Genomic DNA, 27566 nt, shown 5'->3' with positions numbered 1-27566 from the left:
TGAAGGCAAAGCATTTGAACAGGACACCAAAAGAGATCCCAAATCATATTCAGACCTTCCTTCTCCAGAGCTGCAGGCCACCAGAAGGACTCCTATTTTATGGAAGGCACAGATTATCTCATTTTCTGCACAGATTATCTCATTTTCTGCTTTACTTTCTGTCTAAATATTGCTGGTTAGAGAGTCAGCTGATGGGCTGTAAAACTGACAGTCTTGTTACTGGTGCTTATAAATTGATTTTGCTCAGCTGGAGTTCATGTAGGACCATCTGACTGCCCAGAACTGACAGTTTTAATGATTCTGTTTCTCCAGCACTTTCTCACTGACCACTACAAAAATCTGATCTGTCTCTTGTTCTGCCAAGCTGTTTTGTGGATCAAGTTCCCTGTCCTCTGGGGATTTACAGTGTGTCAGCCATCAGACCAAGCAAGCTTGATAATAACTGACCTGAGAATTGCTACTCCAACACTTCTGGGCTCCTCTGTACTAGAGATTTTAGCGTTAAAATGTCACAATTCTGAAGGCTGGAGGACAGGTGCATCCCCAGGAGAAAGACACAGGTGCAAAGTATTTTAAAAATGGAAAATGCCAACTGTAAAAGTTTGGTGCTTGGCTGCTGTACCCTCACCCCCTACTCTGTTGGGTACCATTATCTTTTTTTCCAGTTCTTCCTCTCCTGTGCTGCATCCCAGGTGAAGCAGAACAACTTCCCCTTCTAAACCATGTTTCACTCACACAATATGGGAAATTCCTCACATCTCAGCACTATCTGGTGAAGGAAGAGACACACAGAGCTCTTCCCTGGGGTGCACAAAGGCTGAAGCAGGCAGGAACACAACACCCCTGACCCAGCTGCATCCAGGGGCTGCAGCTGGAGACATCCAGTGGTTACAAAGCTGCCTTAAAATAACAGGAAGCTGATTTCAAAGAGGTATCTTTAGATGAAAATCACTCAGAGAAAAAGGGTTTCAAAGAGAAGTAGCCCATGCAGGAGATCTAAAGCTTTACCAGCCCTGTACTGTGTGTTTGGTGTCTCCAGGTGCTCCAGCAGAACAATGGGAGCAGCTCTTCCAGCCTCCTGCCAGGTTTGGGGGGATTTCTTATGGTCTTAACAATCCAATTCCTGCTGACACAAGCTGTACATGCTTTTTCCACCTTTCCTGTTTCCCTAAGAAGCACATAGCCAGGACCAGGCATGGATTGATGTGTGCCCACGAACCCAGAGCAGGGGAAGCAGGGCAGAAATTCCTACCTGGGACAAACTGGAAAGAGGGGAAGGGCTCTACTCCTGCGGCAGCATCTCAGGGAAAATGAGCCCAGTACAGCCACAAAGATGGGACAGTATTTCCCATTCCCCACACACTCCCAGGAAATCAGCCTTCCCACCACCTGGGTTCAGCTCATTCCATGGCCTCAGTGAGCTCATGCAAGCCTTCAGTTTTCCCAGAATCATAGAACCACAGAACCATGGAATGGCTTGGGTTTGAAGGGACCTTAAAGATGGTTTAGTTCCAATCTCCCCCATCTAGTTAGATATTGGGCTACTAATGCTGATGAGCTTCTCAGAACAGCTAATTCTCTGAGAGTCAGACACAAAGACCCTCTCTATAGATGTGGTTCAGCTCCCACAAACTCACCTGAGAGGTTCCTACTGCTGCTTGATGGGGATTGGTTTGGAATTGAGTATTCTGGGAAAATATTCCTTGGCCCTAAGCCAAGCTGAGCAAGTTCCTTTCTAAACTCTACCTTGTCCCACACCAGCTTTGAACTGCATCACATGGATTTAACATATATAAGCCCTGATTCCTAGGTGAAATAAATTAGTTCTAGTCACTAAACACAGGGCCTAAATGTACAGTGGGAAGAAATTTTATAAAGCTTTATAGAGGCTTTGTGGGTTTGTCTTAACACTGCCAGCACAGGGTCCCATGGCTGGACCACATTCCCAAGAAAACTGGAACTTGGAAAATGCTGTTGAAGCAGCAAATGGGCTGATGGGCAACTGCCCAACTCCCTTTGCCCTCACAGGACATATATCCCTGCACCAACACATGCTGGGCAAAGGGAACTGAAATTTCCCCAGGAACCTCACCTGAGAAGTTATTTATTTGTCCACCTTTGGAGCAAGACAACACTAAGGTCTGGGAACGAAGGAGCAGGTTTGGAGTATTCACATTCTCCCCAAAAGGACAACTGAGGTCACACTGCCAGGGACTCATCCCAGTTCAACCAGTTGTTGCTGGTGGATGGGGTTTCTCCATAAATGAACCAGCTTTGTGTTTAGCTTGAGAGCCAACCCCTGAGACTTGCTGGCACGAGGGACTGTCTCATGCAGAGCGCAGAGCAGGAGATATGTCCTCTGTGAGGGTAAAGGGAGAAGAGGCTTTTTCTCTTACCCAGACCCTGGTTCTGCTGCTCCCACTCGATGGTGTCAGGAACCTGGTAGGACACCCCAGCCAGCTGGGCCACAGGGTTTTCCAGGCCAGCTATGGGATCCTGGGAGGTCTCCCCTGGAAGTGTGAAACCTGGCAGCTCCGTGTCGCCCTCCATGCTTTCATCCATCAGATCTAGGTCTTTGTCCTCCTCATCTTCCTCTTCCTCCTCCTCTTCTTCCTCCTCCTCTTCTTCTTCCTCCTCCTCTTCTTCACCCTCTGGCCAGGGAGACAGAAAAGAAACATCAGGAAAGATCCCACAAGACAGCAGGTTCATAGATCCCTGGAGGTGAGCACCAAGCTGATACCACTCCTCCAAAGGCAAAGCAGCAGAATGAGCTTGTGCTTATTTTCCAACAGGAAAGACACCCACAGGGGTCAATTTGGAGGAGCTCTTCACCACTGGAAGTTGCTGAGTAACAATGAGACGATGTCTCAGACTGTCAAATTAGTGGGAAATACAGTAATTTTCTGCTTCCTAATAGCAGAGCACAAACAAGGACGTGCATGTGTACAACACCTGAGCATCTGCAACTGCAGAGCTCTCTGCTCAACTCATTTCAGCTCAAGTGAGAGCTATTTCTCTGATTTTCAACCTTGGAGGCAGCAATAAGTTGGGTTTGATTTTAACTTTTATTAAGCCTTTCCCAGCTCTGGAAAGGGTGCTGCTTTCCAGCCCAGTTACGTTGATATGGTCCCTCCTCCAGAAAAGGCACCTGGCTTTGACTGGACCAGGTTGCTCCAAGCCCCATCCAACCTGGCCTTGGAAAGCATTGGAAAGAAGGTAGCACAGCCAACACCTCATTTAAAAGCAGATAAATGTGACACAGAGGAAATCCCTGTGGATTTAGTGGAAGGTGTCCCTGCCCATGGCAGGGAAGGTGGAACTAGATGATCTTTAAGGCCCCTCTCAACCCAAACCATTCTGTGATTCCATGAATTCTCCACCACAGCAGATACCCATCCATTCCAAAACTGTCTGTACTGCCAACATACACAGACAAATATTTAAGCCATATTTCACAGCTAGAATCTAAAATGGTCACACGGGAAGGACTGTGCTGGATCAAACCAAAGGCCATTTCTGTCCACATCCTATTACCAACCACAACTGGCCACAGATGCTAAAGAAAGACCAGAGTGGGGAACACACAGAGCCAGTCTTCCCACACTTTCTCTTCCCAGCTATTAGTTACCAAAGTCCTGAGGACTTCCTAAGCCAGAATTTGCATCAGAGCTACTTAATAGCTCCTAATGGAGCCACCCACCAGGAAAAGATAATATCTAAAACAATGACATGCTTTGAATTTCTTATGGTTAGTTTGTCAAAGCTGGAAACTAAAACATAGTATTTAGCACTTTATCTAATTTGCACAAAGCTCTGCTTAGCCCTGTAGAAAATTCCCTCCTGATGTGCTCAGACTGGGACAGCCCATCTGCACCTGGGCTGACGCTTTAGCTGAGGGTCTAGGACCATGTTAAAAACCAACAATCCATCCAAATCCCCATTTGTTACCTAGATATCCCATTATTTCTGCTGGAGTTGTACCTCATACAGGTCACAGACACTGCAATGAGATGCAGTGGCTGAGGTAGGACGCCCGAGGGGCTGCACAAATCCTTCCTGCTGTAAGTAAAGAAGGTGATGCTTCACTCCTCTCCTCTCTGCTGCTGGATGTGATGGCACTCCAGCACAGCTGTTCCACAAAGCACACGAGAAACAAACTGGGAAACTTGGGGAATCATAAAATCATTAAGGTTGGGAAAGATCTCCAAGATCACTGAGTCCAACAGTTAGCCCAGCACCGTGTTTATGTTCACCGATAAAACATGTTCCTAAGTACCACATGCATATGCCTTTTGAACACTTCCAGGGATGGTGACTCCAACACTGCTGTGGGCAGCCTGTTCCAGTCCCTGACCACCCTTTCAGTGAAGAAATTCTTCCTAATATCCAAACTAAATCTGCCCTGGCACAACCTGAGGCCATTTCCTCTCATCCTGTCCCTTGTTCCCTGGCAGCAGAGCCCGACCCCCACCTGGCTCCACCCTCCTATCAGGGAGTTGGAGAGAGGGAGAAGGTCCCCTTGGGCACCCTTTTCTCCAGGATGAGCCTCCCCAGCTGTCTCAGTTGCCTCTCCTCAGACTTGTGCTCCAGACCCTTCCTCAGCTCTGTTCCCTTCTCTGGACTCACTGCAGCCCCTCAATGTCTTTCTTGTCTCGAGGGACCCAAAACTGACCCCAGGATTTGAGGTGAGGCCTCACCAGTGCCCAGCACAGGGGAACAGTCACTGCCCTGGTCCTGCTGCCACACTATTGCTGACACAGGCTGATGACTGAGAGGTTGTATCAAGGATTTGCTTTCAAACACTGCATGTTTTTCTCAGCTCACCAGACAAGACAACCCCACTTGCCACCTTTCAGTTCTAGTCCTGTATTTCATACAAATGAGCTGCTGTTTGGATTTAGCTGCATCATCCTGCTATCTCCTGGCTTTTGGGGAAAAATCATTCCTGCACACAATTATACCACGCAGAGCATCTAATGGAGCTTACAGGGAGGTAGTTAGCCCCTTAAATTCCCATTTTATAGGCAGTTTCTGTCTTACAGTGTGCCCATCATTTTGAATCAACATAAGAATTTTCTCTGTCAAACTGCATGTTTTCATATAAAACATACAGATGTGAAGCTGAGAATGGCACCTGGAGAGTGCTCACAGGAAACCTGCAAAGACAAGTTAATGCAGGTTTTTTGCCCCTGCTGAGAGCAACACAGCTATAAACATTCCCAAAATTTAACAGCTGGAACAGCAGAGAAGAGGGACGTGAACAGAGGCTTTCCTTAGACTGGGTGAAAAAGCAGCCAAGAGAGAACAGGCATCAGATTTTTATCTCTGAAAAACTACTTTGGGACAAGGATTTTAGAAGCTTCTTGTGATTTTAGCAAGCCAAATCCCAGACACCTGCCAGGATCTAGTGTTGAAGCCACAGATAGCCATCTCCGCGTCTCCAAAGCCTCGAAGGCAGCAGAGCTGAACACCCAAATTGAAAGTGCTGAGACCACTTATCACAGCTGATCATCACCAAGCTTCATCAATCACCACCAGCCACAGCAGAAAGCTGTGAAAAATGTGATCCCTGTAGCACAACCACTGCAAGGGGGAAGGAAAAGGCTCTTCGTTTGTTTCCTTCTCCTCTCTGGCTCATTCCTACATCTGAAAACAGCTTTTTAACACCCTCCCCCCCCATCCCAAAATGCCAGCAGCTTGCCTTGCTGCAAGGTGCAGTGCAGAGCACCACTTGGTGGTCACAAGGAGGAAGCTACACTTCCAAAAAAAAAAAAAAAAAAATCAGAAACTTCACAAATGTGGGATTTCGGGGGCGGAGGCACAACAGGAGCCCGTGGGCAGCCTGTGCATAAGGCTTGGTAGTCTCATAAGATGGAAAACTAAAGTGAGCATCACACAGCTGAATCTCAAGCTGGAGGCTTGTGCTTCACTTGAAAGCCTTTTACAGAAGTCACGTTTTCCCTCCTAAATTGGCACTTTTTGGCCTTTGAAAGGCCTCAGCAGCAGCTTGAAAGAAAACAAACAGGAGAGACCGAACGTAGCAATGACTGAAAGTGCAAAGCCCAGCAGATTCAGAAGGAATTCAGAGTTTCACGTGCATTTCCAGCCCACTGTGAACTATTTTGTGTGTCATGGAACGGGTTAGGTTGGAGAAGCCCTCTAAGATCATTGAGTCCAACTGTTAACCCAGCACTGCCAAGGCCACCACCAACCCATGGCCCCAAGTGCCACATCCACACAGCTTTTAAATCCCTCAGGCATGGTGAGTCCACCACTGCCCTGGGAAGCTTGTTCCAGTGCTTGACAACCTTTCTGTTAAACACATTTTTCCTACTATCCAACTTAAACCTCTCCTGGTGCAGTTTGAGGCTGTTTCCTCTTATCCTGTGTTTGTTACTTGGGAGAAGAGAATATCACTTCCCTAGTCCTGCTGGCCACATATTGCTGACACAAGCCAGGATGCTGTTGGCCTTCTTGGCCACCCAAGCAGTTTCTGCTGTGAGCCATCCTTGCTCTGTAGCTCTTCAGATGTCACATATAAGCTGATTTTGTTATCCTGTTTGCATGCACTGAATCCATGACGTGCCACATGGATCTATCAAGGAGGGATGGCATCCTGTCTCCTCTCCTGGTGACACCAGGAGACTTCAGCACTGAAACACTAACAGTCTAAGCAGATGCTTGTATTTTCACAGAATCACGGAAAAGTTTGGGTTGGAAGGGATCTTAAAGACCATCCAGTTCCAAACCCCCTGCCATGGGCAGGGACACCTTCCACTAGTCAAGGTTGCTCCAAGCCCCATCCAACCTGGCCTGGAACAGTTCCAGGGATGGGGGATTTTCTACTGCAAGAATAGCCAATGGCAGTTAAAGTCTCATCTCCAAGAGTGAAGAAATCCAAAATCTGCCACTCTCTGACAGACTAAATAACCACTGGTTTCAATAACATAGGCTCTGCTCTGCCTGTATGGCAACAGGGAAGCAAAAGACTCCTAAGAAATTCAGCACCTCCCTGCTTTGAGGATGGACCAAGCCAAGAAAGATGCAGGCAGCAGGAATCCCAGGGAAAATTAGATTCCCACTTCACACATCAAAAGATTTTATTTTGAAGGACTCGACAACCTTGTAACAGGCACTCAAAATTTCCGGTTTGGAGAAGTGATAAGAGAACAGCAAGAAAACAAGTCTCAGAAAAAACAGCAAATTTTTAGCAGAGTTTTTGGGCTGTCCCAGCTTTATTAGCAGTCACCAGAAACAGCCACCATTGGCCTTTATCATGGGACTCTGAACAGATCCACGAGCAACACTGGTGATATCCACAGGATGGGGTTTGCTATTGCAGGGTGGCAAAAGCTCCCCCTGTGCTTGTTTCAAAGACGGGTCTTTCACCACAAAACTGTACATATCTGTGATGACTTTTGTGGCTCAGCAAAGAGAACTGAGACCACATCACACCTCCTTCCTGAGGCATTTCACAGACCCAGTGGGGACCTGCGACCAGCAGGGTCTGAAGCAGTTGGACAACAACCAGCAACCTCAAGTAAAAGCCTCAGACTCCATTTTTTGGGGTATCATTGCTTGAAATGAGCTGCAGCTGAAGCCACTCTGGTCATAACCTTGCTGAAGGCAACAGAGTTACACCAGGGCCTCTGTCTGCAGTTGAATAAACTTTCACTGAAGAAGGATGTTTCTATCTTTAGATATTTCCTATTTATGTTTGCAAACACTTTTATTCCTCAGAAGATTCGAGAAACCATCATTTGTCAGGTTTAGTGCACAAGAGAAATATCTTGCTGTGCCCTGAGCAGCGAGAGACTCTCAGCAGAAGGTGATATATTTGCTCACAGGCACAAACTGAATTCAAATTGCAGCCAAAAAAAAAAAAGAAAGACCTAAAAGGTTAAAACCTGCAGTTGTCATTTTCTCTGTCCTTTCCCCTCCCAGCCCAGGTTGCTCACATCAAACTCAGAGGGCAATTGGCATTGGAATGGGCTGCCCAGGGAAGTGGTGGATTCTCCATCCCTGGAGATTTTTAAGGTAAGACTGGATGTGGCATCAGTGCCATGGTCTAGTTACCACAGCAGTAATGGATCAAGGGTTGGACTTGATGATCTCAGAGGTCCCTTCCAACCCAGCTGATTCTATGATGTCTAAATGATACCACAGAGTTTTGTTATGATCCATGGGAGTTTAAGCTGTGATTTCATAGATGCTCAGTGCTGCAGGGTCGCCCATGTATGATAATAACAACAGTGTGTAAGTATATAAATAATAATGTGGAAATAGCCACAGGATTAGGGATGGGAGTCTATAACCACTTTCACTAGGAAGACAGTCTCTGCCAAATGTTTTCCTTGGTTCACTTTCTGCGCTGCTTTTGTGATCACAGCAGACTGTCAAGGCAGGGAGGCCTTTCTAGGACAACTCTTTTTCATTATTAATCTGCTGCTTTCACGTGATCAGTAACAATGTCACCATCCAAGGGCTCCAAAACGCTGCCAGGAACAACCAGTGACAGGCTGGAAGAAGGCAGCTGCTGGAACAAGCTCTCCTGGTGCACAGGTTGCTGTGGTGGTTGAAGATTCCCAAGCAAGCAGCAGGCACAGAAACTATGTAAAATAATCAGGGGAAAACCTCCCTAGTGATGAGCTCAGCTAAGCACAGTCATGTTCACTGTCTGGGGTATTTGTGCCCCACCTTACATGAACATTGTTTTAAATGCTTCGCTCTGGAAGGGGCATCAAATCAAGCATGGCCTCCCATGGGAAGTATCAGCATCCAGGCTATTGCACAGACACAGGGAAAGGAACTACTGGGAAGAATGTATCTGTTGGATGGGATCCTACCACACAAAGCAAGGTAATATAACCCTACCCAGAGAAGTTTCAAGAGGAAACAACATGTCACAGAATCACAGAATCACTTAGGTTGGAAAAGCCCTCTAAGATCATTGAGTTCAACCATTCCCCCAGCACTGCCAAGCCCATCACTAACCCATGTCCCCAGGTGCCACATCTACACATCCTTTAAATCCCTCCAGGAATGGTGATTTCACCACCAACCTGGGCAGCCTGTGCCAGTGCTGGACAACCCTTTTGGTGAAGAAATTTTTCCTAATATCCAATTCCCTGGTGGAACTTGAGGCTGTTTCCTCTTGTCCAAAGCTTTTCTGTGACAGAAGGAAATCCTTGCTCCCCTGGCAGCAGAGCTGAGCTGATGCTGGTTTAGGAGCTTTTCCCTGCCAAAGCTCAAGAGCTGCAGAAGCTGCTCTCCAGCAGAAGGCTCTTTGACATTGCACAAGTATGAGAGACTTGGAATCAGATCCTAACCTACTTCCCCCCAAACCTGAGGGGAATCACACTTGCTTTTCACAGTTCTGGCTCACTGCTTGTCACAGGATATCTGAGGCACTAAGGACTTTTTGGGGGAAGCAAAAGGAAAACAAAGGTAAAAGATACTCCAGCAGGGACCACGGGTCTGCTTCTGTATTAAGATCAAAAACAATTATTCTTACAATCACAGAATGGCTTGGGTTGGAAGGGACCTTAAAGACCATCTCATTCCAATATCCTGCACGGGCAGGGATACCTTCCACTAGACCAGGTTGCTCCAAGCCCTTCTAACCTGGCCTTGGATACTCCCAGGGGCAGATCATCCACAGCTTCTCTGGGCAACCTGTGCCAGGGTCTCACTACCCTCACAGGGAAGAGTTTCTTCCTAAAAGAACAACAAGCTGCATTTCCAGCACCATTCACCTCAAAATTGTTTTCACACTGAGCCAGGATGGAGAGTTAGTTTAGCAACACAAGACTATTTTAAATGGAGAAAAAATTGGAATGCTGCAGAACACACTGCATGGACTGTGACAGAGTTTGCTGCAGAACAGCTCTTCTAAGCCAGGTTGTGCAGGTCTTGAACTAACCAGGATAAAAACCAAGACAAGAATAAGGTAATTTATGAAGTGAGAGCAGTCAAATCAGTCCAGATTTTATGACCACAACCTGTAAGGGGACAGGGCAGAACAAGACAGATGAAGGCAGATACAGAGCTTACTTCTGTCAACAAAATGCTTTCCCACAGATAAAGAGCTGTAGGCATAACGTGTTTTTTCCAATCAAAAAAAAAAGAAGCCCCAGCAGAGACATTAATTCCATTTCCATTGGAAAAGGCTCTCTGACTGTGTCTCTCCAGAAGCATCCAATTCAACCACACTGCCGGGAAACAACCAACAGCCCAAGAGTCAAGAAAACATTTGATTTAAGCTTCATATTCTAGAAAAGCCCAGCATGGATCATCACAGATGATGCAGATTTGGGGATGGATCTCTTGTTATGGGCAACAGTCTGTGGAATACCAAGGTTTTGGCTCAAGTCCTATCAGAAGCCAAAGGGAAGATGATGTGAGTCCACTCAGCTCACTTCTAGCCTGAGTTCTTGCTTCTTTCCAAGTCCTTGATCACCCTCCTGCAGCATCCCTGGTCCCAAAGCTTCCCAGAGAAGCTCCAAGAGCAACACTATCCCCCACACTCCAAGGGACTCCAGCCATGAGCAACTCCAGAAGAAAACACTCCTTGCAGAGACTCACTGTCACATCCCTGCTTATCTGAATCCACCTCCCTGGAGCCAGGAGGTTGAACTGCTTAATCCTCAGATTAAAACTAACAGAAACTCATTAAAAACTTTCACCCACACAGCCCAATTACCTTTCAATAGCAACTGTGGGGGATTTCTGTTGGTTTTGTTTGAGCTTGAAGGCAAGCATGGGAAAGCTATAACATTAAAAAAAGATATCTAAGTGAACTCTAATTTTTTGGACAAATGAGAAGTCAGATACACTTAAAAATTCAAGCATAACCTGGACAGAACAGGAACCAAGGTGTGTCAGACTAAGAAATGTCATCTAACCTGCTTGAGGCAGAACAGTGCCAGAATAGCACAAAGAACAGGCTGAGAGAGCAGGATTTGCTCAGAATGGAGAAGGGAAGGCTCCAGAGAGATCTTAGAGTCCCTTCCAGTGCCTAAAGGGGCTACAAGAGAGCTGGAGAGGGATTTTGGACAAGGGCCTGGAGGGACAGGACAAGGGGTAACAGAGAGCAGGATTAGATTAGATTTTAGGAAGAAATTCTTGGCTGTGAGGGTGGTGAGGCCCTGGCACAGGTTGCCCAGAGAAGCTGGGGCTGCCCCATCCCTGGAAATGTTCAAGGCCATGTTGGACAGGGCTCAGAACAACTTGGGATAGTAGAAGGTGTCCCTGCCCAAGGCAGGGGGGCTGGAACAAGATGCTCTTTAAGGTCCTTTCCAACCCAAACTGTTCTATTATTCTACTCAGAGGAGATTCCTTCCCCTCCCATCAACCAAGAGTGAACCAGCTGGGCAGACCCATGTCCCTTCCCAGACATCCTTTAAACCCCTCCAAGGGATTCTTCAGGAGGTGCTGTTGAAGACCATAAAGCAGGGCAGAAAGGGTGTTTGAGAGATGAAGCCCTGGAGAGCATCCCTTGGCACAGTCAGGCCCTGAGTGATCCTGTGGTTTGGGTTTCATCAGAGGTGCCAGGGCCTCTGAGGCAGAGCAGGGTGACCATGCTCAGCCCACTGCCAAGGCTGAGCCCAGCACAGCAGCTGCACACAGCTGGAGTTCCCTCCCTCCTCTTCTTCCCTGCGAGCCTTTAATTAGCCCAACACCCTCTTAGCTGTTCACCCCCCAAGCTCCCAACTCATTAAGGGCCTGATCACCCTCCACACCCCTCCCTCCTCAGCTCGCAGAGGGATTTCAGGAAACAGAATAAGTCACCACCACATTTAGCAGCAGAGTAGGCATCTTTGGTCAAACACTCACAGGAGAAGAAAGAAAGAAAGGACAGCTTAGGTGTGATGCAAAATTGTCACTTTTTTTTTTTTTTACCATTTTCTTCTTTAAAGGAGAATGAGGGATGAACCACCACCTACTGTGAGGAAGATAGAGGTCAACTTGCACCAGAGAGAGAGAGCAGTTCCTACTTCAGTGGTAGCAATAAACAAGAGGCAAGACAAAAGTCTGTACAGAAAACATTTAATAATTCATGCTGCATGTGCTTTGTTTTAAATCTTCCATTCCCTGCCAATTTAGCTGATATCCAAGGAGCTGGTGAGAAATTATAATATCAGGCTAGTTAACCATGCTGGGTTAAGTGCCTGTTTTATTTACACCTCTGCATCCTAATTTAAATTTTTAACAGGGTTGCAGAGATTTAATGAGGCAGATCTTAATCCATACAGTCAGGGTCCAAATAACAGTCCCCTTCAGAGCCTCAACTTCCAGCAAAAATAGTCTTCTTATTCAAAAAAAAAAAAAAAAAAAAAAAAAAGGTCCTTTTACTGTGACACAGCTCAGAAGAAAAATGTAAGGGGGGTTTATAAATTTATGTAAATGGCTACAAGCTCTGAAATACTTTCTGAAAAATGGTAACCACTGTCTTTACTTCTGAAGTACAACACAGCTCAGATGACTGGGTGTGAGAAGAACAAGGTGCAGGGGAAGCAGAGGAAAGAGGCAGAGAGTGGAGAAAAGGACTAGGAGAACTCTTTTTACCAGAACTGGCTAAACTACAGCTTCCTTGGAAGGGTAAACTTGAGTACACAGGTCAGCAAAGAGTGATAGGAACTGTTAAAACCCAAAGACAAGTGGATATTTTTAAAATCTCATGAAAATGTCAAGGTCACAAAGTCTAAAGCTTCACCCTGGCACTGCTCTGGAACAGCCTTTAGCACAGCAGATGAAGCCAACACAGCCAAGGGTCAGAGAAGAGGTGCCCCATAACTGCAGGATACTGGATTTCTGATCCCCAGGGCAGTGCCAGCCATGTCCCAGCATCCCTGAGGGGCTTCTCCACAGCCAAATGCTGCATCAGGTGGGGACACACCAGCCAACCAGGCAGACATCTGACACTGTCCTTTCAACCCCTCTATCCTAAAGATCAGTGTTCAGCTGGAGATCAGGAAGAATTTCTTCACTGAAAGGGTGGTCAAGCACTGGAACAGGTTGCCCAAGGAGCTGCTGGAGTGACTGTCCCTGGAGACCTTCAAGAAACAACTGAGTGTGGCCTTTGTGCTCTGGTCTAGTTGAAATGGTGATGTTGGGTCAGAGGTCAGGCTCCATGATCTTGGAGGAATTTTCCAGCCTAAACTGTTCTGTGATAGACAAAATAGTTCACAGTGGGCTGTAAATGCACATGAAACTCCAAACTCTGCCAGCTGCCTGTTGAGAGCCAGCCTGATTAACTGGAAACACTCCACATTCAAGAGCTACATGGTTAAATCTCCTCCTCTAGAGTAACTGAATTTAAGTTTCCTGGATTCAGTTACTGACTGCTCCCGACACCGTAAGAGAGGCAGAGCATCTCCTGCTTTTATCAAAGCTCTCTAAGCACCCTCCACACCCAGCAGCCCACCAGATACCTGAACTGTGCAAGAAGCTCACCCCCAGCAGCAGCTTAAAGATGTGCCATCCCTGGAAGTGTCCAGGGGAAGGTGTCCCTGCCCATGGCAGGGGGGTTGGAACAAGGTGGTTTTTTAAGGTCCCTTCCAACCCAAGCCATTCTGTGGTTCCACGATTCTTTGCTGTCAGGCAGGGTGGTGGCTCACAAGAGCACCAAACCTGTCCTTGTCTGTCAGTGCAGACTGACAGACCCACCCTCAGCAACAGGCCCCACAGTGGTGCTGTGATCCCAGCTGTGATGGGTGAGTGATCCATCACCCTTGGCAACTGCCTAGTTTAGGTTAACTGCTGGTTTAAGGTTAGCACTCAAGGATAACAAGGCCCTCAAGGCTGTCATGGAGAATGTGTTAACCAACCTGCTGAGCCTCAGCTCATCCCTGGGTCACATCCCAGGTGGAACAGTTACAGGAGCTACTTGAGCACCAGCTGAAAGGAGCCGGATTCTGTTGTGCTCTACCCATAAGGTTTCAACTAAAAACTGCAAGGATGTTGCAGAAGAGGGAACATGGCAGGTGACCCACCTCTTTAGAGAGTTATACCTGCCCAGTGCTGCCATGCTGAGGGTGTGCAGCCACCTCTGCCAAGACCTACAGCAGAGGAATCGAGTCCAAAAGGAATCTAATTTCTTTCCAAAGTGTGTTGAGAAGTTTACACGCTGGTCCTAAGTAGGCAAGTCGAACCAGAGAAAGCTGCAGTGCTCAACTTGTTAGAGAGACATACAAATTCTAGGCACAGAAACAAAATATATAATCAGTTCTCCCAGACAAGTAAAGCCTTATCCTCTGCTGCGTCCTGTCCCCATATCCTGTAATCCCTTTATAGGATTTCTCTGACTAGGAAGGGCAAGTAGAACCAGTCTCACCACAGAGTCAAGGCAGGAGGATCTTTGTTAACCAGCTCATCTCTCCAGAGTCCACTGGAGAGGAGGATAAGTTCATCTAGACATATTTTCAAAGCATCTCAACCTGCCTGTGCAATTTGATTTTTAAAACAGTTTTGCATCCAAGCCAGGCAGGTGAACATACCAATGCAATTAAACCCCAGGCAGTTTGGCACAGATGGTCCCCAAGAAACAGAGCAGCAGGGGGTTACATTTAATGATGAGCCAGGCCCTCAGTGAGGCAAGTCAGCAAGACCCCACTGAAGGCAGCAGAGCTCACTCAGCTCCTTGCACTTCTTCCAACAGTGAGCAAGGCACAGCCTCTCCCAAGAGGGCCAAGATCCCTCATTAGGGACCCAAGCACATGCCTGGAACAGCATCCCCCAAAAGCCTGAGCACCCTGGGCTGGAGCTCAGTGCAGCTTTACAGGAATGCACTCCCAAACATCTTGGATCTGGCAGCATTTGGATATTCTGAGGGCAAACACTAGGAACTGTAATTTTGGGAACCATGCTTCCAAATGCCACTCCACCATGAGGATGTGGCACCCCCTCACTGCCATTATACAAAGAGGTGTTAGAAAGCAAAGTTGCAGCTCAAAAAAAAAAAAAAAAAAAAAGCCTCCTCTTCATGCTTAATGGGGGCAGCAGGATCCCCAGGCAGAAAAAGCTTTTCCCCAAGTGGTAATTGTTCCATTTTAAAGTATGTGGATTGGTGATCCCCAGCACCAGGGAAAATTCTGGCTCACTGCACCAAGGTCTAGGTTGAGCAGAAGAGATTTAGACCACAAAAGCTGTGCCAGCTGCCAAATCCCCACAGCACAGAGAGCACCATGTCCCTTGGCTGACAGGCCCCTGCAGAGCCAGACCCCAGAGCCAAGAAACCCACAGCCTTCCAACTGAATCATCATCTAGGAGAGCTGGTTCCAGCTACAGCCCACATTTCCCTTTAGAGGAACCCAGAAGGAATCCAAGAAAGTTGCATCAGTCCTATATTGGAGCAGAAAGATTTTTTTTCAATGCCTGTGCAGAAAGTCTCATTAAATAGAGAGACCAATGCTCAGCTGAAGCAGAAATCCCTCTTATCTTCCCCTGCAGAAACCCAGGCTTCTAAAGGAGATCCCAGAGGGCTATAAAACATTTTAGCCTCCTGATTCATGCTGCCCTTGCTAAGCAGAGCCTGAAAGATCAGGTTTTCCCCACACACACACCCTTCCTTCCCCTGCTGCCACTCTCCCATCAGCACCACATCCTTGCCTTGCCAGATACATGCAAGATTCATCCTGGCAAGGGAAAAGTGCTGCAGTTGGAGTCACAGAAAGCTCAGGGCAGGCTTCAAAGCAGGCAGCAAGTGCCTTGCAAAGGCAATGGGGAGGACTCCCAGCTTCTGCTGCCCTCCAAACTTAACAGGAGTGAGAGTTATTGCTTCCTGCAGAGGAAAGATGCTGATGAGCTGTTGTCTATGGCACCCCACCTCTACTCAGAGGAGAAATACCATCTGGCAGTGCCACCCCTGGAGGGCTGCCAACCTTTGCAGTAAAATACGAAGCCAAGAGAAGGTCAAGATAAAGGAAGGGGAGCAGACACAGGCAGAAAGATTAATTCCTGCCAGGTGGTATCAGTCCAGACACTGAAGTACAAAACTGGATGGATGAGCAAGCAGAGAGGAGTTCAAGTAGGAGAAAGAGCAAGAAACAATTCTCTGCAGGAAAACTGTGGGTGAGCTGAACTGGTACCAGATCAGAGCTGCAGAGCAGCTCCAGAGCAGCACCTACTTCACCTCAGCATCTCTGGGTGGGTGTTACCTGGTCCAGAGGCTCTGCAGTGGATGCACACTCCAGCATTACAGGTGTGCAGAGCCAGATTCTACTGCAACAGCAATAGCACTGCTGCTCCCTATCCACGGGAAAATCCCATCCCTCCCACCACAGCCACTGGAATTCCAGGCATCCTCCATGACACTTGTTCACTGCTTGCTTCCTGTACCTCCCGGGAGAGGACAGGTTGTTCAACAACTTTATTGGGCACAATTAGACATGCACATGGCAGTGTGTCAAGCAGACAAACTGGGGGCTCAGTGTCAGGGCAGGGGAGCCCCTGCACAGGCAGCTGCCTGACCCTTTTCCTCAGGGGTACCTTCCGACTCCAGGCGGTCCAGCCCGTAGGTCACGGCCGTGCTGATCCTCCGCACAGAGGGAAGGGCTGTTCTCCTGGCAGAAGAGGCCATGGATGCTGGAGTGACCAGGACCACAGTTCTGCTGGATGGTTCCCCTGTCTGTCCAGATGGGGTAGAAGGCATCCCACCAGGAGCTGGGACAGCCTTCTCACTGGTGACCACGATCCCATCCGTGAGATCTACAGAGGACAGGAGACAGCAGCAATATTTAAAAACCTACCATTTAAGAACAAACTCCTTAATGAAAACTTAACTCTGACTGGAAGTTATTAAGCTTTTGCTTCCTTCAAGATGTGACTCTGCTGTAATGAAACTTTCTCCTCAAGGACAGTCAGCACAGGAGGTTCCCCTTAATGAGGGAGGGAACCCCCAAAGAAAGTTTTAATTCCGTTGCTTTGAGGACACCAGTTGATATCTCAACCAAGTGACAGATCTAATTGTTTATTGCAAAGATAAAAGTCAGTTGAATCTATAATTAAACCCCAGAAGCAAATTAATTAGTGGAAACTGCCAGAAGAACCTTCTCCCTCCCACAAAGGGACCTTAAATTAAGAGAGACAATGCAGAAAGGTTTTGTTGTGTCTTTTTGTGTTTTTTTTCTTCCTTTTGAGGCCCTGCAATATAAGAGCTGCCCAGCAGCAGTTTCATTACAGTGGTCCCTACTGCTACAGAAGTACACTCCAGCCTGGAGCCAGCCTTGTGCTGAGGGATCCCTTGTTACACCCCTGTCAGGAAGACAGGCTCCTCCATGTACCTGCTGAGGTGACACAGAGCCAGCAGGCAGCAGCCTGATGAACACGACTGCCCAAAGCATTCCTGTATGAGCTACAACTTGACAAGAACTCACCACTCCTCGGCAGAAGGGAATATCAATGCAGGCTTCCACACCCAAGGGCTTGCCAGACTCCAAGAAGAAGGTGTCTTTCCCCCACACACACACACACACTGCTCCTGCGTTACCCTGATGAAACATTTTCATCCTTTGGACTGAGCACCAGCAGTCTGTGACTGCCTTGGGCTCCAGAAGTAAGAGTTCCCCCTCCATAAATAAAAAATGGCTTAAGTGTCTAAAGCTAAAAGGCAGCTTGCTAGCAAGGATAGACAGGGGGGTTTTGTATGGTTAGGGGCAATTTTTTTTAATTGCCTCCACTTATTTGGGGCAAAAAAACCCCATACTGTCAAATATCAAAGTGGTGGATCTCACAGCATGGGCAGAAAGCAGTGGCAGCCCAGGGCTAGAGGAGGCCTGCAGAAGGTTAGAGCAAAAAAAAAAAGTCACTTAGAATAAGGATGCTGATACTAGTTTCAGATGTCCCATCCCACCTCATGTGGAAATGAGTCCTTGAAGCAGAATCTTACCTTCAACATCCAGAGTGTTCACCGCAGAGGAAGCACCAGTTGCCACCAGCACCTCGGTGGCACTGGGAGCAGTCAGCATCTGGGTGTCTTCCCCACTGTTCTCCTGGGGAAAGCTTGCAGCTCCTGTTCCCTGGGTAGCACCAGGACCCACTGCCACAACTGACAGACCAGCATCAGCCTCCTGGGCAACTGTTGTCACCTCCTGAGCAACACCTACAGCGAGAACACGCGTCAGGACCAACTCACAGGACACGTGACGGCAACAGAGGACACATCTGAAGAAATATAACTCAATGATTAACAATTCCAGGGCCACAGTGCCAGAAGCAGGTCCAGCCAAGTATCATCAGGGTGGCTTTGAGTGACCAGCCCTCACAGCTCTGAGACTTGAGCTTTGCAGAAGCGTTTATTTTTGTTGCACAAGTCTTATTGACAGACAGCGTTGTTTTCCCGTCAGCTGGGAAGCAGCAGAGATGGAACCTGCTGACAGGTCAAGTGCTTACAAATTAATCTAGAAATTAATCAGTCAGGTTTCAGCACCAGGCTGCAATTAGCCTTTCTTCTTTTACAGCAAAAACTAGGTCTTTTGGATGCAGTAAAGGGAAACAGTCCTTCTGCCTCTGTAGCCTGGGAGGGAAGATTAAAGATGCCCAGCAATTACAAAGTCCTAAGCCCCAGCTCATATTTCCTCACCAGCCTAGAAAGATCTGACTGCCCAACACCTCACTGGGCTTTTTTTTTTTTTAGCATTTCCCTGTATTTTAAACCTTTTCCTTTATATTTTAGGTGTTGAGCAGAAACACTGTCACAAGGCTGAAGGTGCCACCTCTGCAGGTCCATGCAGGACAGGGTGGCCTGCAGAAGGCTGTCCAGGAGGAAGATTCCTGCCTGGTGACAGAGTTGGCACAAGCACTGGGCAGCCAGAGCCTGGCCACAGCTTCACTCCAGGGTAGGGAGACAACACCAGGAGCTTCTGTTATACAGGACAGCAGCTCTCTGGACAGGCCTTTAGAACTGAGTGTTCTTGTAAAGTCATTTAAGATGTCAGGTACTCTGAGGCTACTGGAACAACTCACTTATTCCTAGATTTAGGAAGCATTTGCAGCCATCCATTGTCTCTGCATCTTCTGCACTGACTGCAAGTGAGACCCAAGTGATCCCAGATGCTACTTAATTTAACCCCCCAGGAATTATTTGCAGAGCTTCAGCGTGAGCTAGTGCAAGGGTACTTTGGTTCCTATCAAAAGGATTCTTGGGGGAGTGTTTTCTCCCCTGAAATAAAGTGTTTAACCAGTGGGCCAGAAGCTGGGGTCCCACCCTACCCACAGAAGGGGCAGAAACAGAGGGTTATTGGGTGACAATTTAGCCACCTCTAGTCAAGGCAACTACAGCTGTCCCCACTCAAGCACCAAAACCAAAGAACATTAACAAGGAAGCTTTTCAATTAGCAAGTCTCCACTGATGAGATTCCAGCTCTGCAGTCCATACCCAAATACTCCATGTCCCTCAGCCTCAGGCTCGGCTGCCACAGCCTTTCCAGTCTCAGTTTTCCTATTTGTTCCTACAACCACCCTCCCAGCTTGAGGAGCAGAAGGAGCAGCTCAACTCAGCTGCTTCACTCACAGCCAGGACAGGGGATCACCCAGCTGTGCACAGGGAATCATGTATAGAAACAGCCAAGGTTCTGCAGTGTATTATAGATGGGAACTACCCATTTAGGCTCTTACCCCTACACAAAGCCCCACAGCCTTTCCTGAGGGGAAAGATACACCCTCTCTATTGCAGGTATCAAGGTCACACCTTTTCCCAGTCCAATTCCCTGAAAGGAAGCATACACTCCCAAGAGCCCCCCTCCTAAACCTACACTTAGAGGCAAGTGTCTGTAACAAGCAAGTTTTACCTTCCCATGAACTTTCCAGAGTAGGGGAGAGCTCAGGCTGAGTTTCTGTCCCCACAGTAGCCTCTGACTGTGATGGCAGAATGCTTTTCTCCTCCTCTGCTGTGACTGCACTTGTGTTTTCCAGCGAGTCCAGATCAGTCGTGTCTCCATCCGTCACATTTCCAGTGTGGGAAGCACCACTGCTGCCTGTGGAAGTTGCTGGCAGCTCCTCTCCTTGTGCTGGCACTGTGCAGTTGGTCTCCTCAGCAAGCTCAGGCTCTGGTGGAGGGGACACTGGGGATGGCAGTGCTCTTGTTGCGTCCTCTTCCTCTCCCACACCTCCCTGTGGGGTCTGGGATGGTTTTGTCGTCGCCAGGTCCTCTGTCACCTCCTCATGAGACGTGCTTCCCCCTTGACTGATGTCCCCCAGCTTTGTGTCATCCCAGTCAGGTGGCACAGTGTCCACAGGGGGGATGGTGACAGTGCCAGCTGTGGTGGGCAGCTCTCCTTGTGTGACCCCTGTCCCTGCTTCTGGGGGAAGGGAGGCCTCGGTCACCACGAGGGGACGTTCGGCAGCCACAGACACTGGTGGAGCCAGGGATTTCAGAGGGCTCCCTGTGCGGGGTCTCAGCATTCCCACCTCAGGGGTCACACCAGGAGCCTGGGGAGTTGGGATAACAAGGTGGTCACTCGCTGTTTCCCAGCTGGGAGAGCTGGGGCTCAGCGTGGGCTGGGGCACAGCTGAGGGGTGTGAGCTGCTCTCTGCCCCCTCCTGCTCCTCCACAGTTGTCCCAGGAAGGGGGGGGGTTGCTGAGGGGCTGGCAGAGCTGTGCTCCACTGCCACACCACCCTCTGTGGTGACCTCGCTGATGGGGCCACCCACAGACTCCTCCTGGCCAGGGGGGCTCAGCGTGGTCACAGCTGTGGTCAGCATGGCCTTGAGGGCATCATCCTCATCCAGCTCTGACTTCGTGGGACCAAGCTCCTCCCCACTCACAGCAGCCACTGCCCCAGCAGAGGTGTGGTCACCCAGGCCTTGGGTGCTGGGGCTGACATGGCTGGGGCTCACAGGGAGCATTTCTTCTGCAGTGGAAGCTTCATTCAAGGGTGTCCCAGACGGCTCTGCTGACACTCCACATGGCTCTTCAGAAACGGTCTGCTCAGAAGGGCTCAAGGTATTTTTCAAGTCCACCATGCCAATACTTTCATCTTCCAGCCCATTCCCTGCCCAGGGGCCATGCTGGATCTTGGTCGTGTCCCCCTCCTCCAGAGGCTGAGATGCAAGGCATGGCAGGCTGGAGGACAAGAGCAGGATGCTGCAGGTGACCACAAAGATGTTAAATCCTACTGATCTCCCCATGGCCGAGAAGAGATGTGACCAGAAGCCTGCAAGGCTGACAAATCCAGAGTGCAAGGCCTGGAAAGGCAAAAGGAAACCAAGATTACATATACTCACATAACCACCCACTGACCCAGGGCCTTAAATAACTGGGTGACAAGTGTCAAGAATTGGCCAGTTGTGAGCAGACACCTATATATCCCAAGCAATTATTTCCTCCATCTGTTTTATGGTTCTTAGTCTACTCTATCTGAAGATGACAGGCAAAACCAAACCTTGATCTGAAGCCCAAGACAGACCTTGCCTAGCTCTCATCCCAGCAATAGAGTGCTATGCTCCACCCAGCAGGCATCAGACTTGTAAGCAATGGTGAGGATCAACTTGTGTGTCCTTTTTCAAGTCCAAAAATTATGTTTGTCAGGGCCATGAAGTCCAGGCTTGTTATGGCCCTGACACAGGAGGAAACCAAGGAACTTGCACAGAGAACAAGATGGGTCTGTAAAGCACAACTCAGGACTGGAGCCACCACAAGAGGCTTTAGGGCTGCACCAGTGCCAGGTCCTGTCTGAGGCCCTTGACCCCACAGAGGAAACCACAGCCCAGAACAGCAGCACTGCTGCATTAGCACAGTGCCTGTGCTGCACTGCACCATGGAGGCACTTCCAGAAAGTTTCATGCCTATAATCACTGTGCAAGTCAAGAGTTTCCAGGAGAGCACTGAACCAGGATCCCAGCAGTGATCCAGCCAGCTGACAGCCTACTCTTGGCAGGCTCTGCTGCCTCCACTCACACAGCTCCAGCAGCAGGACAGACAGACCAGGCCTGCTCCCAGACACCTCCCTCAGGCAGGTGCCCCTCAGTCCTGGGCTTGCTGCACCACCACCCCACAGCAGAGACCATCCCAGCCATGGCCCCACTCATCCCATGCAGGACAGCTGGTCACACCAGTCTCAGGCACACAGCAGGCAACCCTCCATCACACAGCAGAGCTGGTGTGGTCCCTCCTCCTCCTTCCAGCTCCTGGAGGCAGCTTGTCAATAGTAAAGCCCTACTGCAAGAAGCCTCCAACCATCAACAGCTTCCCTTGCTTTCTCTAGTACATTCTTCCACTCCTGCATCCAAATCTGGGGGCCCCAACATGAGGAACATTGACCTGTTAGAATGAGCCCAGAGAAGAGCCACTAAGTTGATGACAGAGCTGGAACACCTCTCCTATGGAGACAGGCTGAGAAAGTTGGGGCTGTAGAAGAGAAGGCTCTGGGGAAACCTTAGAGCACCTTCTGGTGCCTAAAGGGGCTCCAGGAGAGCTGGAGAGGGACTTTGGACAAGGGGGAATGACCTTAAGCTGAAGGAGGGCAGGTTTAGATTAAACATTAGAAATAAGTCCCTGCCTGTGAGGGGAGGGTGGTGAGGCCCTGGCACAGGTTGCCCAGAGAAGCTGGGGCTGCCCCATCCCTGGAGTGTTCAAGGCCAGGCTGGACAGGGCTTGGAGCAACCTGGTCTAGTGGAAGGTGTCCCTGCCCATGGAATAAGATGATTTTATAACTCACAAGCGAACTGCAGGAATAACAAATATTATCCGGGAAAGTTGCTGGGGTTGTCAGTCGCCTCTCAGCCTTCCAAAGAAGAGCAAACATTACCCTGTGCAGTCCTGCTCAAGGGCACCAGGATAGGTCCCCCAGCTTGCCACACTCCTCACTTCCCCCTCCAAACAGATTGTAGACAAGTATCACTTGCATTTGCACACACAGAGTGCAGCAACACAGAGTCAACCACTGCAGGCTCCAGCATCTGGCTGAGCCCTCAGGGCACACTGAGTCACTTTTTCCACTCTCCCTGCAACCCTGGACCAGCATTTTAAGCTGCTGGACTAATTCTCCATCACAGGCCACACACATGCACCAGGTGCTCAGGGACAAGCAGAAGCCACCAAAAGCTGTTTACCAGTGTAGACACCTTCCACTTTATTTTTAGCATCTTCTTCCTCTGAAAGATGGGTGGCCACCCATCTATGTCCTCTATCCTTCCTGCCAAAAATAGTTGAAAACTGACAATATTTAGCTCTTCTTTCACACTAATTCTTTATAGATATTGTAATTAAAAAGCACTAAGGGTATATTACACAAGTTAAACTGTTAGGGCCCAACTACAGGCACCTGCCTTGCCATGCTGCTGAATATAAATCATGTTCACCTCACACCTCTTTAGCAAATGCCTGTTAAGATCAGACATATTGAAACCTCAAGAAGTTGGGGGTTTTTTTCTATTTCAAAAGGAGTATGGCCCTAAATACAGTTTCTCGAGAAGTCAGGAGTCTTTAGGCTGCACAAATGCTTTCAGCAGTGGTTAAACCTAAACAGAACTCCAGCTGCACTTGAAAAACAGCCACAGCATTTCTCTTGCAGTCACACACATTATGCATATGTATATACACATCTGTATAGATAATTAGTAGGTTTGCAGCTCCAGGTTTTCCAACAGCCCAAGACATTCAGGAGGTGGTTAGCAGAACTAAAATGTTAATCTCTTTTCAACAAGCTCACTCCATCTTTACTAGAATCAGAAGTGTCAGTGAATAAGAGGGAAAGCTGCTCCCTAAACCACTGGCTTTTAGACATCCATTAATTAAAATGTAAAGAACCCTGTTAAGAGCCGTTCCTCCTCCTGGCTAGTAGATACGTGGGCAGTCAGTACCAGCCTGATACAATAATTCCTGCAGTCCTCTGGGCAGCCTCATATTGTATCTCTCAGTCTGAAAAGCACTTTTGGCCATAATCCTACATTTCTACGGGGTAAAAAAAAATAATATTGGAGAGTTATTTGCTCAGGAAATCCACAACAAGTAGATCTAAGCTAACCTAAACCTTTACATTCAGCGAAAGCAGGAGCTTGCTGCAGCATAATGGCACAGGTTCACACTTCAAAGAAGATTAGTCAGAGCTTAAGATCTACTTAGCTTTAGGAAGAGGCTGGATTAGGCAGTGTATGAACAGCAGTGACCTGGCTATCTCCTTAAGCAGAGTTTGACACCTTGCTGCAGCACTTCCACTCAATGCAGGCTCCAGCAGGTATCTGGCTACAGAGCACTTTGTTGCTCAAGCATCATTGAGTTATACATTTATCCTCCCATCTGGCTATTTTTATAGTCAGCCTGCTCTCCAGCCTTAGCCAAGCACTAAAAGCAGGCTGGAGCACACTGCCCTGACCGAGCACCCCCTCTGTACTAAGCTTAAACTTTTTTGTTACCAGCCTGGAGCTGGTACCTCAATATTTCATGCCCCAGGAACTCCTTGTCCACAGATTTCACCTGGCATCCCACAAGCAGAAGCCCTGGAGGGCAGCTGCCAAGCTCTCAGTGGAAAAACTAATCCTTGCTTCCAATAGGAAGCACACACTGAGGGCGAGAGGCAGTGCCAGCTACTTCCCCTGCACTTAATAACAACAAATCCCAGGGGATGCAGTTCCCCCAGCCGCAAAGGCAGCACGACTGCAGGCAGCCAGGGAGCTTTATCTTTAGCAGGGAAAATAATAAGTTTTCTTTTAACACCTGGTAGGCTGGAAAGAAACACAAAGGACTGCCAGGCTGGAAACAGGGGCCAGAATTCCATCAGAAACGAAATAAGAACTATTTACTACTGTGGGCAAGTCAGGAAGCTGAGGGACAATAAATATAAATTGGTCACCAGCTGAAGCAGCCCTGCACACTCAGTTGGATCTTTCTGAACCAGGCTGCTTCCCTGCTTCACACAATTAGCACTTGCACTACCTATTAAATCATTAACCCCTCTGTGAATTCTAGGGGCTTGCCTGAGGTCAGCTCTTGGGGAGCCACACAAAAGCCAGCTCAGAAGGAACCCCCAGCCTGTTATGATCACTCCAACAGTGCAGGTTTGCAGGGGACCAGCACAGAGCAGATGTCTCTCCTTCAATACCTGCTCCTTGCATGGACCAGTGGTTTGTAGGCACACACTGCAGAGGATTAAACTCTCCCCCTCTGTCCCGGTTGTGTGTAGCTACTCACTCAGAGGGCTTTTCAGACTTTCACCCTGTCAAGTCTACTTAACTAGCCCCCCCCCCCCAAAAAAACCCATTTGCTGTTATTTTCTGCCTTTGGCAAGTTTTGGCTGTGTTTTCCCCTGAATTGTTGAAACAGAAGGAAAACAAAACAAAAAAAAAAGGCATCAAGTTTTTAACTCACTGAATTATAGCCCTATTCCAGCAATCCCTTTCCCACACTGGGAAGGTGAAGTGGCTGCATGCATCATAAAGCAGAGTGCAGGAGATGAACAGGTCAGCCCCAGACAAATCCCTGTCTTGCCTTGGAACAGAGCTTCTCCCGCCTCCAAGCACGAGCTTGGTGCCAGCTCTGCCTGGGTGTGCTCAGCTCCACAATTCACCTGACAATCGACAAGGGAACCGGACAAAAAAAAAACAAAAAACACCACAGATCTTTTCATGTGAAGATTTAGCAAAAATGTACAACTCCAGCAACTGCCAGCCACCAGTGCTACGTTACACAGTGCTAATGTATGCAATCCAAGCCTCATTACTTGTGCTGAATACAAAAGCCAGCAGATAATACACTGCAGAGCTCCAACTCCTACTTTCGCACAAAAGCCCAGAAAAATGCCTTGATTTCATCCTGCATTGTGTCCTTGCCCAGTTCAACCGAGTGAATTGGGAGAGCTGATGCTCTCGCAGCACATACTTTAGATAAACAGACTCCACCAAAAAAGGCACCTCCAGGAGCTCAGCGAAATCCCAGCAGTGACACAACTCTACACCAACACAAAGTCAGGTGAGAAAAATTATGTCAAGACAAGCACACATCAGAGGGGCACATCCTCCCCTACCCTTGAGGACTGATCCTTACAAGCAAACAAATGAGATATTAATATTCTGTAAGACCAGCTTCCCACCAGTCCTAGTGAGGCACCTTAATACATAATACATCACCTCCACTTCCAGCCTCGGCATTCCAGCAGTAGTTCTTTGTGGAGCCAGAGACATGACATGTTTTAGGCATTATTCCCCCAACCACGGAGCCGATCCCTCGCTTTGTTCAGAGCAGCACACAGACCACCTATGGAAATCCCTCCTCGGATTTGTAAGTAAAAGCTGCATAGTTCTCCGTGCCTTCTGACCCGTGCCAGGTCCCCGGCACCACAGAAGTCGAAGGTCTACCAAATTCCTGAGGGATTAAGACCGGGAGGAGGAAGGGGGGCTTAAGAATGAGGCCAAAGGGTGCAGCGATTTTCAAGCAGCAGGACAGAAACGCTGCTCTCCAGCCTGCCTGGGAGCAGAGGGATAACACTCAGATTCCAATCAGCAAGAAACACTCCGGAATTTCAGTGCCTCACCTAAACAGAGACAGCAACACCTCACAGGAGAGCTGGAGGCTCATGAATCTCTGCAGGTAAAGATTTAAGAGCAGATTAGCTACACCTTGTCAGGTCCTTTTAGCTTGGGTAGGACCTGCGTGGGATCCAGGGAGTGGGATCAGGGCTAGCTCAAGGCTCCATGACACCCAGCACGCCTGCTTGCGGGGCACAGATCCATCTCCCCGTCCTCCTCAGTCACATTTCCAGCTGAGTTTACAGCCCCAGAAGCGCATCCTTTCCCCACACAGCAAGAGATCCAGGGGGAACAACCGCCCCGGGATCCCTCCAGCCCAGGCCCGCAGCAGGACGGAGGGACAGCAGCGGTCACCCCTAAACCACCCCGGGGAGAAAACACACACACCCAAGCCCACAAAGATTTTCCGAGGGAGCCCACCGGGACCCCCATCCCGGCAGGACGCCGCCACTCCCCCCGCTCCCGCTCTCCCTTTTTCCCCCCTATTCCCATCCCCCGGGGCTGCAGGGACCAGCCGCTCGCCGGGAACAAAGAGCCGCGCCGAGGATGCGCTGCCCCGCGGGCAGCCGAGCATCGCCGGGAAACGATAAAAACCAATTAAAAAAAAAACGAGCGAACACGGGGCGAAGCCGCCCCGGGGGTGGGATGCTGGTTGTGTTCGGGGGGGTGTGCGTGCGTGTCCCGGCCTCACCTGGGTCCCGGCGGTTCCCCGGCGCCGCTGCCCCAGCCCCGCGGCCGCACGGGCGGAGCGGAGCCCGGCCCACCCGGCGGGCGGTGTCGGGGGCTGTGCTGGGCTGGTCCGCCCCGCCCGACCGCCGGCCCCCGCCTGCCCACGGTGGGCTCCGTGCTCCCCTCGGCCCGCAGCACCCGGGGGAGGCCGCCCGCAGCCCGCTTTTACGGTTACTTTTCCACTGACTTTGGAGCATCCAAGCCCTCAGCCCCCCCCCCCCCTCCACCCCGCATCCAACTCTTCCTCGCAGCCTGACCCGGCGGGTTCCCCCCTCTCTTTGCTTGCAAGGAGCTGTGAAAACAAGGCCTGCAGCACCCTTAGTAGTTTTCCATCTATTAGAGATTCTCCTCCAGTGTTTTCGGCTGCAGAGGTCACC

The 27566-nt window shown here is 49.1% G+C and overlaps 1 protein-coding gene across 2 annotated transcripts in view; it reads right to left on the bottom strand.

Annotated features, from left to right (window-relative positions):
* The window catches only part of ARMH4 (armadillo like helical domain containing 4), a 61332-nt gene extending 34078 nt beyond the window's left edge, over positions 1–27254 (bottom strand). Inside the window, exons 1-5 of one of the 2 annotated variants that reach the window (XM_027718191.2) lie at positions 27152–27254; positions 19788–21183; positions 17888–18100; positions 16489–16707; positions 2397–2651 (exon numbers count right to left, since the gene is read on the bottom strand). In XM_027718191.2, coding sequence (XP_027573992.1) covers positions 2397–2651; positions 16489–16707; positions 17888–18100; positions 19788–21126 — 2026 coding nt within the window. In that variant the 5' untranslated portion in view covers positions 21127–21183; positions 27152–27254. The remainder of the gene's footprint in view (positions 1–2396; positions 2652–16488; positions 16708–17887; positions 18101–19787; positions 21184–27151) is intronic. The other variant, XM_027718192.2, reaches the window with a different exon arrangement.
* Between the last annotated feature and the right edge of the window lie 312 nt (positions 27255–27566).

This window comes from Pipra filicauda, unplaced genomic scaffold, assembly GCF_003945595.2.
Source record: "Pipra filicauda isolate LSUMZ 115617 unplaced genomic scaffold, ASM394559v2 scaffold581_size553298_pilon, whole genome shotgun sequence".
Classification (NCBI taxonomy): Eukaryota; Metazoa; Chordata; class Aves; order Passeriformes; family Pipridae; genus Pipra; species Pipra filicauda.
This window is presented reverse-complemented; position numbering and strand designations above follow the sequence as displayed.